The 14509-nt window shown below is 40.9% G+C and overlaps 1 protein-coding gene across 1 annotated transcript in view; it reads left to right on the top strand.

The window, feature by feature from the left end:
* The window catches only part of DNAI1 (dynein axonemal intermediate chain 1), a 136428-nt gene that overhangs the window by 23083 nt on the left and 98836 nt on the right, over positions 1–14509 (top strand). Inside the window, exons 10-12 of the mRNA XM_056513014.1 lie at positions 6982–7069; positions 7826–7943; positions 10117–10160. Coding sequence (XP_056368989.1) covers positions 6982–7069; positions 7826–7943; positions 10117–10160 — 250 coding nt within the window. The remainder of the gene's footprint in view (positions 1–6981; positions 7070–7825; positions 7944–10116; positions 10161–14509) is intronic.

Genomic DNA, 14509 nt, shown 5'->3' with positions numbered 1-14509 from the left:
TAGGTACTTAAGTGGCATGCTTCTCGACATATCAGGTGTCCTAATACCTGCCATGCCCTGAGCTGATGCTGTGACCTTACTCTGAGGATGGTACTGACTACTAATCCAAAGTCACAGGCAGCCTAGGAGTGCCATGTGGGAATGAAACAGTTCATTCCATCAAAGTGACAGTATCTCCACCTTAAAAATATCATCCCACTTCAAACACTGAGTGTAGGATATATAGGACAATATGGCAACCCTGAAAGATTTTTTTCATGTTCCAAAATGTTTTCCAGGGGTTCAGGAAGTTTTCTATTACTGTTTAACTGTCTGTTTCGTTCTTCCCTAGTGTAAGGTAAACAATTTAGAAGGCAAACAGAAATAATTTCTATAACAACTGGAGCAAGAAACCCTGAGACTCTTCATACAGAATCATGGAAATGAGTTCATAATTTCCTCCTTATAAGTGTAGACATATCAACATAATAAAGACACATACATACATACATACATACATATATATGTGTCTATGTGTGTGTGTGTGTGTATGTGTGTGTGTACATATATATAGATATGTGTGTGAACATATGCATATCTATCTATTTATGTACATATATATATATGTATATTTGTGTATGTGTAATAAGAGCTGACACCTCAAACTGGCTTTAGCTCTCTCATACCATATGGCCAATGCCACTGCAGAGGATTTGGCTGATTTAGCCACGAAGCAGTACTGTGCCTTAACCTTATAGTATAAACAGACCAGGAACACGTTCTGACAGACTTATTCCTGTGAATTGTGCCATGGAAATTCACAGTTCTTTTGAAAACCAGTAAACCTTTCACCTGAGTATGTTTCAGAGAATTAAGCCTCAAGTAAACATTACACTTACAGGTTTACAGCAGATGGACTGCTAAAAACTGATAATGAAAATATAGTAAATATTCTACCAATGAAACTATATTGTGAAACACCTGCTGCTCACTCTACTGACAACAATGGGAAATTGAAATCCAGTTATTCACGATATCTGTCCCTTTGCTGTTTTGCTTTTCATGCTGAACACTTTCCAGGGTGCTTAGAGGCAAGCCAAAAAGTCAATGAATTGAATAAGTGAAATGAAAAACTTCATTATGCAGAGCCAGTATCCCAAACTAAGGTCCTCTTAAGGCTGGTCAACCAACCTGAAGTGTATGAAAACCTGATGAGTTCTTCACTCGCTAACTGGAAAAATGCAGCCTGAAGTATTTCAAGGCTCAAATCAGACTTACAGCAATCATCATGTCTGTTCAGATGTAGGTATATGGAAATTAGAGGTTGATCAGAATCAGACATCAGAAACTACATTTCAAGCCAGCAAGTGGAGAAGTAGGTTTTGTGGATCTGCTAACTCACATGTTACACCTCGCTCATTGAAACAGAGCTTTATCAGTTGAGCACTTTTTAAGGCCGAACTGTGCTTGGTCGTTGTGGAAGATAACTGTGGAACATCAAGCATGAGACATAGATGATTGGATCAGCCTGCCGTGGCTAGAAACCACAATTAATTTCCACCATTGTTTTGGTCAGGCTGTGTTTTAGCAAGAAAAACAATGGTAGCTGCTGAGATAGCACCACATTTAACCCAACGGAAAGAAGATAAAATGAGTGGCTATTTACCACAGGTGGATCTCTCATGGAAGCTGTTGCTATGGTAGGAGGCCATGAAAGAGAAGATCCAAAAACTAAAGCCACAGCTGGAGATAATGGCAAGAATTACATGAGAATTTGAAAATGTAGTGAATGGGAAGGGAGAGAAAACAGTATTGGTGCTGAATAAGAGGTCAAAGGAACACACAACTGAGAGAGAAAGGATGTGATCCATCTAAGAGCATGGCCAAAAGCAGAGAAGAAAAAGGGGAGAGGAGAGGAGAGGAGAGGAGAGGAGAGGAGAGGAGAGGAGAGGAGAGGAGAGGAGAGGAGAGGAGAGGAGAGGAGAGGAGAGGAGAGGAGAGGAGAGGAGAGGAGAGGAGAGGAGAGGAGAGGAGAGGAGAGGAGAGGAGAGGAGAGGAGAGGAGAGGAGAGGAGAGGAGAGGAGAGGAGAGGAGAGGAGAGGAGAGGAGAGGAGAGGAGAGGAGAGGAGAGGAGAGGAGAGGAGAGGAGAGGAGAGGAGAGCCTTGACAGTTTTGATTAGGGCAAAGGAAGTGAAATGAAGCTATGCATTGCACTGGAGAATTAGGAAAAGCAAGAAAGACATGCTTTAGCAAAGCAGAATCTAGAGGCAGCCAACAGAAAAGGAAGGGAGATAACCATGGATTTCAAGAGAAGGAAGGGTGAGAATTTTATAAAGAAGATGTATGAGGGAATAAAAGTTAGAGTAATAGAAAGTATTTGACTGGAGACTGTGATGAGGAACTCCTGGAAATCTCTCCATGTGCTTCTGACTCAAATGGATCTAGAGGGAAAGGGTGTGCTACATCTAATAGCAGTGATACAACCTTTGGAACTTTTTCTCTGTATTTAGTCAAGGCAGTACACAGATCATGGATAACACAGAAAACCAAAGTGGAATGAAATGAAATTTTTCTGAGCTGAAAATATGTGGAAGTACAGATAACTAGACAGAAGAGTTCTATCTGCCTATCCTCCTCTTTCTGTTGCTGTTCCATCTGTTTATGGCTCTGATTACAGGGAGAATACTCAATGATCTTAAAGGTCTTTTTCAACTCAGATGATTCTATGATTCCACGCTCCTGACCCAGAGACATGCATGATCCATAATCCCACTCATGTTCTTGAATTAACTTATAAATAACAGTATCTGAGGCAGAAACAGAATGCAAAAAGCTTAATATAATTGATGCAGGCTTGCACCTCTCAACCTGAGACAGCAAGGCATGAAACTACAGGTCATTAAGGATTTTGAATGAATCTATGCAAGGAAGGGTGAAGCAATGGGATTAGACCATAACAAGGACATGTATGAAAGATAGATAAAAATGGTACCATCAGTCTGACCTTTACCAGCACGAGGCAACAGAATTAATAAGGAGGAAAAAAGTACAGAGCAAGGATTAGATATGAAATATGAATATTTACCGAAGGTAGGCTGTGTCCAAATGATCTCATCTCTTTCTTTAATGAAAAGCAAGTTGTGTTTTTCTTGAGCAAGGAAAGCAGAGGAAAGATAATCTAGCTGGAATTCCGTGAACTATTGCTATGGCGCCATTAGGCAATTATTAGATATACCAGAAAAGTGGCTGTTACTACAGGTTGAGAGGGACTGGTGGAGTGCAAGACTTCATTTTGGAGTATCAAAACAATCTTTGGTAAGGAGCAGGCTTACAATCTTTAATGACAGGGAGAAACATGAGTGTGTTTCTCCAAAAACTCCATGTTGGTTGGTGGGTTGTGATGTGGCTATGAGACACAAGTCCATTGCTGGAATTTACTCTGTGATGAATAGCAGAGAAGATGTTTATGTTCTATAAGGTGGCCTGATACCTTTTTGGGAGTAGAACAAGGATATGTGATTTTGATCACTGCTTTTCAAAGAGGATTGATGGCAAACCTGCATAAATATGGAAAATATCATAAGAAATCGAAAGCTTGAATATACAACACAAGAAAATCTTAGCATGTTTACCTATTAATGCAAAGGTAGGTAGGGATTCTAATTTGGATAACAAAGAGAGAGGATTACTAAGGAAAGGGATAGTGTCTACAGAAATACAGGTGATGTCAACCAGTTAGGAATATAAAAATTAAAATATAAATTAAATGTAATTAATTAAAATAGGAAATTAAAGTAGGAACTTTCTGTAGTGGAACAGTCTCTAATCTCCGCTGAAATGGGAGTTGTTGATCATTGTCCTAAGAAGTCCAACCAAAATTTATATTTAACAGAGAAACATGCATTCCTGAATCATGTAAGGTTCTTTCTCACTTATCTGTCTCACAGTAGCATTATCCCTGTCTGAGATGTGCCTGGTGAGACAGCCACAAATATCACTTGGAAGCTCTTGGATGATGGGTACTATTATTTTTTATGTAACAGGTGACTTTAGAATGCAATTAACTTTTTGCAATTAACATTATTGTTCACCTGTTCCTGGTCAGCCCAAAGAGTGCATGAGTTGTTACCGAGTCCTCTGCCTTCAATTTTCTGTTTGCAGTTTCTCAGAATTACAAGCAAAGAGTGAAAATGAGCAGATGAGCACAGTTATGGAATTTAATAACTGCTTGACATGATTTGAGCTGGGGACTTTATTTGGGATTTACAATTGATGTTTGCATTCAGGTGTTGGCTGGGCAACAAATGACAATAGCCTTGTACTGTGCTTCTCTCTTTGCAACCTAGGGACTCTTCTTCACAGTATGTGTATTGCTAGAGGTATGAGCAGTTAATCCACTGATTTTAGGGTGGGTTTGTCTCCTGGATATGCAGTTACACACCCGTAGAAGTTTTTTTTCATGCTTCAGTTTATGGGAGTCACACATTGCAACTGGCCAGCTGCTGAGAGGCAAGTATGAGGCCATTAGTGGTAAGGAATTACAGAGCAAGACCAAGACATTCTTTTCCAAAGTATCAGCCCTTTATCCACCTTATATATGATTCAATTAACATTACTGCTGTTCTAAAAGTAACTTATGCATAGAAATAAACAAGAAAAACATGTTATCCAACGAGCTTTCCTTGCATTTGAACTAGCCAGCTCAGAATTGGCCTAAGGTGGAAAAGTGTGTTTCAAACAGATTTTTTTTTTTTTTTTTTTTTTTAGAGGAAAAATTAGGCCTAGCACTTCCTCTGGAGATTTATTTCAGCAGCATACAGAATTAATAAAATCTGAGACTGGACAGAGAAAATAACTTACTCTCATCCACTTATAATATCAAAAAGGTAGTCATGGATGTGTTGTTAACAGCATAGCTACCTGACAGAAAAGCTGACTTAAAACTTTTTGATTCATCTGGAGAGTTTCCTGCTTTGCATGAAAAAATCAATTGAATAATATATTGTTTCTGCATTTACAAGGTTGTTTTGTTTTGCTTCTTTTTAATTTATAGCCTGGTTTCCACTGACATCCTCCAAAAGTAGAATTTGTGGAATCATAGTGTTATAAATTCATAGAATGGTTTGAGTTGTAAGGGAGAGATCATCTCATACCAACCACTCCACCATGGCAGGGGTACCTTCCACTAGACCAGGTTGTTCAGAGCCCCATCCAACCCGACCTTGAACACTTCTGGGGATGGGTGTCCACAGCTTCTCTGGACAACCTGTGTCAGTGTCACCACCCTCACAGTAAAGAATTTTTTTCCTAGTATTTAATAAAAAATCTGCCCTCTTTCATTTTAAAACAGTGTTCTTCATCCTGTCACTATATTTCCTGATAAATAGTCCCTCCCTGTATTTTGTGTAGGTTCCCTTTAGGCACTGGAAGGTACTTTAAGGTCTCCCCAGAGCCTTCTCTTCTCCAGGCTGAACAACTCCAATTCTCTCAGCCTGTCTCCATAGGAGAGGGGCTCCAGCTCCTGATCATATTCATGGCCTCCTCTGGACTCACTCCTGCAGGTCCCTGTCCCTCCTGTACAGGGACCCCAGAGCTGGATACAGTGCTCCAGGTGGGTCTCAGCAGAGCTGAGCAGAGGGGCAGAATCCCCTCCCTGCCCTGCTGTCTTTCTCTGAACTTAGTTTCTACTTAATTTTTTCTAGGGTAGGAAAAGAGGACTCCACACTTTACTGGAGGTGTAAGCAAACCATGGATTTATAAAAAATGTAACAGTTTATATATTTTTTTTCTCTTTTGTCCTCTCATCTCTGTGAAACCCTGTTAATTTTATGCTCTTTGAATGAGACTCCATTTCCCTTGAGTCTCTGCAGAGGGCAGGAAAGAAGCAGAGGGCTGGACACACATAATCTGAAGCCATATTCCTTGTTCTTACTGTGACTGTGTGGTGTAGTTTGGTCAACCCATTTCACTTTTTCTTTTCATATTCAGGGCACTCTGTGAGCTGTTTCAAAGATGGCATGTTTCTGTCCAGTGTTGTCACTTTGAAGGAAATCTAACTGTACTGGCAGTCATCAGTTCATAGTGTGGGTTTGAAGATTAAAGGCTTTGAAACACTGGTGGGGCTTTGGGGCAGAAGTGGATGGAGATTCAGGTACTTGGAGCAGCAAGCTCTCAGAGCACTTTGTATATACCTTGGCATTCTGACATCATTGCACAGAGCCGTGATTACATCATATTTATATGGTCCAGCACAGTCTGTGGACTTCCAAGCTTTGTCCTTCCCACTGCTGGCACCTAGACTTCTTGTCCTTCCTTCTAGTTAATCCAGTTTGGATTTCACTAGTGGTCACACATACAAACACAGAGAGAGCACACTCAGAAAAAATAGTTGAGAATAGAGTTTAGTAAGATTTGGTGATCAGCCACAGGGCTCTGTATGTAAGCATATGAATCAGCCACCTGCTGACAGACAAGCAGCCCCTGCTTTTCTCCACTTTTCCATGGATGTGGGAATGGATCAGGTTGGAATTACCCAGTGATTGACTGAAGGACTCCTAAATTCTGTGTTGTTTACTTAAAGCGTAAGACCTTAGAGCTTCCAGGTAGAGATGAGAGTGCTCATGCTTGATCAAGTCCTCTGATTTCATCATCAAATCTGATGAACTGTTATGCAGGGAGATGGGATAGGAATCACGTGTGTCCTTTTAGGTCATCCTGTCAGGAGTTACCTTGAAAGATAAGGCTCTTATATACCTTTATAGGTAAGTACCTGTATGGAGCTAAATCAGGAGCAAAGTTACTGCAAGTCATCAGTGGATGGCATCTTGCTGAATTTATAATAAAGCAATTTCATTTTTTCAAGTGCCTGTATCACTAAGTGCTGGTATGACACATTTCAAATTAATCTGTTTTCAAGATGAAAGGACTCAAGTTTTTCATCATTTGAGGTCTGTGGCAGCTGTAAACAGACAGGAAATACATTTTCTCTTCCTTTCTTTTCAGCACAGTGATTCTCTAAGCAAGGTCGCAAAGGCTGCTAAAATAGCGGAACGGATGGTGAACCTGAACACGTTTGATGACATTGCACAAGGTATGGCTCACTGAGAGGTGCTTCTAACTCAAGTCTGAAGTGTCAGTCCTGTAGATAAGTACCTACAGCCGCAGCAAGGACAGGACAGAACAGAACAAAATAGAGAAAAAGAAGTAAAATGAGAAGGTATAGGAACCTGCTGACTTACACAAGGCAAATAGTATATCAGACCATGGGCATGCAAAAAGCATGCAACATCAGGCCTGCTCTGAGCTGGCTAGGAACAGCAAGTCAAGTGAGCCTGCCCTTCCTGTAGCACTTCCTTCCCTCAGCAGGTACTTCACTTCTGGATGCAGGTGCTCGTGACAGCAGCCAGAGCAGAGCTGATCCTTGCTCACATACCAGCCACAGCAATGCACTCAGTTTTGATGCAATTTTTCAAGAGTCGTTTTGCTGTCTCTGCTCAGCTTCCTCCTGAAGGGCCTTTAAGCTCTGGGAGCAGCCTGAAGTCACACCTTGCTCTGGGCTTCTATTTTCTTGTTAATCCTTTGTCTTCTGATGATCAGTTTGATTTGTATTTTTCCTGTGTGTGTGAGGACTCAATAAAATACATTTGAAGGGCTGTGTTGCTGGTTTGGAGTTAGGACTTTAGAGCTGAGACAGATTTTACACTAGCAATTGGGTTGTGCAGAGGCTGTGAGAATAACAGATTGTATTTTAAAGCTTCTCTGATACTGAACTGCGCTGATTTATTTGTGGTTTATATAATGGACCTTTTCCTTGATTTTTTTTTGTTTGTTTGTTTGTTTTGTTCAGATTTTAAATATTTTGAAGATGCATCAGATGAATTCAGAGGCCAGGAAGGAACCCTCCTCCCGCTCTGGAAGTTCCAGTCTGAAAAAACCAAGAAACTTGCAGTTACTGCCATCTCCTGGTAAGTCTTCATTCCAAACTTGATCTTGACTGTTGCATAGAGGAGTGGAATGGAGTGTAACAGGATCTTATGAGGCAGGGCCTATTTCTCTGGGTACATGGGTTTGATTTATTACAGTCGTCTGCTTGGGCAATACTGAAATGGCCCTGGTGCTTCTGGTTGCAGAGAAGATTGTGTAAGGCTGAATGTGATAGGCTTGTGCCCTTCAGCAGAAACTGAAGGTAGAGCAGGCTCTGTGCAGCACTAGGGAAAAGTAAGTGCAGTTAGCAGGGTAAGGAAGTGTCCTTTCTTGGGAAAACTGGGATAGATGTGCCACATCTTTGGACAGTAAGGACTGCCCCAAAAATCCTGCTACATGCTTGAGAGTGTTGACCAAGCACTTCCTGAACTCTGTCAGGCTTGGTGCTGTGACCACTTCCCAGGGAAGCCTGTTCCAGTGCCCAGCCACCCTCTGGGTGAAAAACCTTTTCTTAAGATCCAAAGTAGCTCACTCCTGGTGCAACTGGATGCCGTTTCCTTGGCTTCTATCACTGCTCACCATGGAGAAGAGATCAGTGTCTGCCCCTCCACTTCTCCTCACAATGACCTTTTAACTGCAATGAGATCTCCCCTCAGTCTCCTCCAGGCTGAACAGACCAAGTGATCTCAGCCATCGCTCACATTTCTTCCCCTCCAGAAGAGAGGTATTTGTGTATTGGGATCTTGCACAGTTCAGTGCAGTAGGCATTTGCCCTGCAGTCTACTTTTATATATTTGGTCAGTCCGAAAATGATCACTGTTACTTGCAAATTTATTCTTTTTGTTCTGAGATATTATTGCTGTAATTATTACTGTGAAAAAAACCCACTTATCACCAACACAATGAGTCCTTTCACTTTTTGACATGCTTGATCCTCCTCAGAACTGGCTTGGTTCATGCATTAAGCATGAGACATACCTAGTCAGACCCTGCCCTGTGCTCCCCTGCAGGTAGGCCTCCTCTCACCTGTTTGTATGAGCACATTTATGCTTTGACAAGGAGAATCTGTGGAGAGACAAAGCAGGATTGCTGTCTTCTGCCTTTCAAACCACTGTGGTATTATGTAAGAGAGTATCAAGCAGGCAGCTGAGAGAATTGCAGATAACAGTAAAAATGGGAAGCAAAATTGGGAGAAAAAGTAGCTTTAATAAGTAGTTTGTACTTCTGTTAAACTTGTCTCAAGGAAATGATAAAAGAAATATGGCTCTGAAATTTGAAGAATTACTCCAAATTGCTTTATGGAATTAGCTTTTCTAATTCAATTTTTATACTCTCATTTTTAGCAGTGATGGTGCATTTAGTGAATAGAACAAGAGCTTAGAATACCTAGGTATTAACCCAAATGAGAAAGGAGAAATAGAAAGAGAAGTGGGTTTATTGTGTCAACTCACAGTAGCAAGTCAGAGAAAATATGTATTAGATAATTTCCACATATGTTCCTTTCCTGAAATTGTTACCACTGGTTGTGCTGTGTGAGCTCAGGGAGAACAACAGTACTGATCTTTGTCCCATGGAAACTCTATCTACAGTAACCTACCACCCAGAGAAGAGATTGTAGAGAGGGTAGATGTTTTTCAAGTAAAGGGACTTTAGAAGACATAGTAGATGGCTAATTGCTGATTGCCAGTATTTGCCATAGGATATACACTGTTCACCAGCTGGGTCAGAAGGGAATTTCCCTTCCTGATTTGTGGTTGTGATCATGAATTTATGAACTGATAGCTGTCTCTGGAAGAATCTCTCATAATTTAATTTCTGGTAGGGAAAGTGAGTTTATTGATTTAGAAACTCTTTAATTCTTGCCACTGAAAGATGGGAACCAATCTATTTCTGCCTTTTTGCTTTCCTCAAAGATCCAATTTTTAAAAGTAAACTTTCCACAATTATGAAATGGATAAGCCAAGCTGGAGATTGACATGTCTGTCTTTTTATCTTTTTCATCTGCTGTTTTGATCTTCTGATGTTCTCCTTTTTTGTGCATTATGAGTTAGTCACGGGCTTTACTAGTACATGGTCAAAGGGTGGAGCCCTCAGACTGAATGCAGTCGGTTCTGTGAGAATGGACTCTGAAGTCAGTGTGTGAAACACTGTGCATTGCTATGGAACTACATGGTAAATAATAAATGCAATCTTATATATATTTTCTCATTACAGGAATCCGAAGTACAATGACCTATTTGCAGTGGGGTATGGTTCTTGTAAGTATTAAATGCAAAAAGAATAATTAAGGTATTTGAAATATTTAACAGGTGCTCTGAGATCAATTCAGACAATCCTCTGAGGCATGGATTGCATCTCATAGCAAAGACTTACCTAATTTCATAGCAATAAATTGAGATTTAACTCAGTACAGGGATTAGGCCTTTCCATTCCATGACATGAACATTCAGAAATATATAGGCATAGACAGTTATCATAGGACCAGACCAAATTTAAAATAGGATGTGATACATAATGGAATTTCTGAACTATTTTTCCTTTCTTTGTGGTCTGGAAAATGGAAATACACATGGTTTTAAAAGAGTTTAGATGAATTCATGGAGGACCAGTTTGCTGTTGGAGGGATAAACCACCTGATTCAGTAAGTTGATAGCTGTGAATTGCTGAAAGCCTGAGGGAGACAACCTGTATTTGCTGACATTCTCAGATTAAACAATTGTTACGTGTTGGTGTAAGATACTTGGCTAGAGTGGCTACAGGAACCTTTGTTATCATCCCAAATATGTATTTATTCTTATGTCTTTTTCTGTGCTCTGACAGTGGAACCAGATGGGTTGTCTTCATTTGTACTGGTAAGGACTGTGCTCTGTTTGCAATATTGCAAAATTTCGTTTTCCTTTCAAATTTACATTTTTCTTTTGACTTTCACTCCATCTGAGCTCTGAAAATTTTCTTGTTAGTTTGCCAAGAAGCCTAAATTGGCCTGACACTCTTTTTAATTCAGCAGGCAGTAGCTATTCTGCAGAGCAGATTAGAATCAGCTTTTGGAAAAGAAAGCATGATGTGAAGTGCTCAGGATGTCCTTGCTTTGTACAGCACAGCAAAATCATATTGTTCTCACATCCCTGTGCTGAGAGAGTGCAGGAATTTAGCAGTGCCTTCCCACTGCCCTGCCAGCCATGTGTCAGAGGAGAGATAGGAGCACCTGGAAGGTAATCTCCCTGCTTAACATGTTCAACAACCTATTCATTCAATTGTTCTAATTTCATGTGCTTCATACAATAGGCAGTACCAGTGTACTTTTTGGGTTGTGAAAAATAATAGTTAGTTCTGCCAGGGTCCATTGAGCCAAAGGCAATACACAGATGCAAAGGGAGGGAGACTCTAACTCAGTGGCTTGTCATGTAAGTGGACAAGAGAGCCAGAAATTTTATCCCATTTTAGAGAGGACAGAGGGCATAGCTTGTCTCAGCAGCTGAAGGCAACTAACAGCTGAGAGCTCAGTCTCTGCTCTAGACTCCCTCTTTAGTCAGCATGGAGAAATCCATGGAGCACATCCAGAGGCCATCCATCCTGATGTTCGAGGGAGGAGCTAAGTGGTTCTCTGGAAGGGCTGATGCCTCCTCACAAGTGAGCCGAGGCAGAGCACCTAGCCTGGGTGCTTATCTCTTAGATTACTAAAGTGAGGTGAGATAAATCCAGCCAAGAGGACATGATTATAGTCACACAATGGCTGGGATACCTTTGGTTCTGCTCTGGCCATCATTACATCAACGGTCTTCTGTGCAGCAGGCATTTGGGAGCACTGCCAAGATACAAGTAACACATTTTTCCTACTGCCTAAAGTGTACTTTTTGAAACAAAACACCTCTTTACTGTGGGTTGACACCACTCCAGATTGGCGGGTTCTTTCTTTATAGAGAAGGCCCTAGCCTCACTTGCTTTTGTACCCTATTTCTGCAGCCTACTCCAGTAATTTATTTGGATAGGGTTTCTGATGTTAACGGTGTTTCTTTGGCATGAAGCAGGCTCTTCTGAACAAGGAAATATTGTCATCGTAATTTGCAATCTGGGGTTTATGCTGCCTGGCTGGAACTAATTTTTATTCCCATGAGGAGGAGCTGTCTTTCTGTTTTTGTTTTTGCATAAATGAGATTGCTGGGTTTCTGGCTACACTGACAGCTTTCAGTACAGGGTTCAAAGAGCCTATAGTGGGTGATGGGCTTGTGTTCTGTCTTGCTGATGGGAGCAATATGAATACAGGCTCAGGCCTTTGCCATCACCTCACTTCATGTTCCAAAAGCAATTGTGCCTCTGACAGGCTTCAGAGATGGCTTTTTATGTGCAGCTCCAACTGTCAGCACACGAGCTGATTAAGGAAAACCTTTGTCTCTATGGCCACTGTATTTTATCCCACAATTTATTTGGATTTAATGGATGTAACTTGCCACTCATAAGGATGTGTGAAGGGTATGTACTCAGACAGAAAGCACTGGCAATCTGAGGTATTTGGCAAAGATATCTACTCAGTTCTTCACAGTCTGAAATAGTGCTTCACTATAGGCACTATATAATAGGCAGAAGCAAAGCACGTAAAGATACATACACTGTTCTAGTTTTCTAGTGTAAAATCAGCATAAGTGATGCTGGCACAGGGTCCTTACACTGGTGTGACTGCATCCAAAGTAGGAGTAGCTGCAACTTTGTGATCAAACTAAATTGGTGTTGAATCCAGACCAGAGCTTTCAGGGAGATGAGCTGGCTCTTGGTAGAGCTCCTGAAGCTCCCTGAAGCTGAAGAGTAATGGTGGAACACAGAACATGAAATAGGTCTGGTTGCACACTCCTATAATATAGAAACAGATAAATACAGGGAAATTGGGCATGCTTACAGTCCTTTATTCTCTCATTTCTCAAATGAACTGTCCAATGACCATGACTAAGCTTTTGTTTCCTGCCCTGCACTAAGTGAGGCTGATGGATGGTTGGTCATTTCAATAAGGATATTCCCAAATAGGACATGTTTAGGGAGCTTCAGAAGGAGCAGGGAGTGAAGAAAATGAACCAAGTGGCTTTTACAGCAAGGTACTGTTTCTTCCTGTTTGCCTCTCTACTTCATAGGCATTTTCAGAATCAGGCACTTTAATCAGAGATTAGAATCAAGAAAATGAGAAGTAAAACTAGCTCACTCACAAAGGGAAAAAGTCATTCTGCAGGGACTGAGAGGAGATATGCATGGAGATATGCTATTTGCCTCCTCTTTTTCTTCCAGATGCCTCATTTCCCTCTATCTAGAAAACTAATAGTGGAAAAAAACAATTAGTAATGAATTCCCAATCCAGTACTCACTCAAAAGATTTAATAAAAACTAAGATGAGCATCATGCTACACCACTTAGGTTTGTACACAGCCTGTTTCAAGCCCCAGAGATTTGTTCTAGGCCAAATACTTTGTTTTCTAGCAAAGTATTTTTCAGCCAAATATGAATTTGAGAGACACCAGTAAGGTCTCATAGAATCATAGTGTGGTTTGGGCTGGAAGGAACCTTAAAGATTGTTCAGTGCAAATCTCCCTTCCACTGGCATGTATGCCACCCACTAGATCATGTTGATCAGGATATCAAACCATCCTTGAGCACTTCCAGGGATGGGACATCTACAGCTTCCCTGGGCAACCTGTTCCAGTGTTTCACCATCTTCACAGTAAAGAATTTATTCCTAATATTGAATCTAAACTCTCAGTTTAAGAGGGTTATCCCTTGTTCTGTCATTATCTGCCTATGTAAAAAGTCACTCTCCATCTCTTCTATAACCCCCCTTTAAGTACTGGAAGGCCACAGTGAGGTCTTCCCAGAGCTTTTTCTTCTCCAGGTTGAACAATCCCAACTCTCTCAGCCTGTATTCATAGTGGAGGTGCTCCAGCCTTCTGATCATGCCTATGATCTCCTCTGCACTCACTCCAACAAGTCCATATCTTCTTTGGCCTCTGGAGATGATCATCAGTCTGAGTAAAATGGGATGGAAGGTGCTAAACATTGAGGAAACAGGGGCTGAAGAGATTATTGTGATGATGATGGCTAAGCCTTGGCTCCCCTACCCAGGTTCTTGAGTATCAGGATTGAGAGCTCTTGCACCCCAAGAAAAATGTCTCTAAATGTCTCCCAGCCATCTTTCATGCCTTTATCTCTGAGAGCATTTTCCACATGCTAATGCTCTAAAGAGCCAAAATTTAGGCTCTGGCAGTGAAATATTTTTTAATCCAGTTAGTGTATGCTCTGCTGATTCAATGCCATGTTAAAATCAAATCTTATTATATACTTAACTGGATGCTGAATGAATGCATTCATACTTTTGCTAGCACAGTTTTTCTATCAGTCATCCTGACAAGAGGGATGGCAGTATTGTCATCACTCTCCTTATGTCTAGGGATCCAGATAATAGGTAAGATAATTCAGTGGGACTGAAGTCCTTACCCTGAAGGAAGCCCACTGCATACAGATAAGGTCTGTGATCATTAATTCATGTTAACTACTTGTTAGCTGCTCCTGAAATTTAGATAAATCCTTCAAGTTTTCTATGAGATCTCAGTCAAATCATTGAAATAACACT

This window comes from Oenanthe melanoleuca, chromosome Z (assembly GCF_029582105.1).
Source record: "Oenanthe melanoleuca isolate GR-GAL-2019-014 chromosome Z, OMel1.0, whole genome shotgun sequence".
NCBI classification, from domain to species: Eukaryota; Metazoa; Chordata; class Aves; order Passeriformes; family Muscicapidae; genus Oenanthe; species Oenanthe melanoleuca.
The sequence above is the reverse complement of the archived record's forward strand: the minus strand, read 5'-3'. Positions and strand labels throughout refer to the sequence as shown.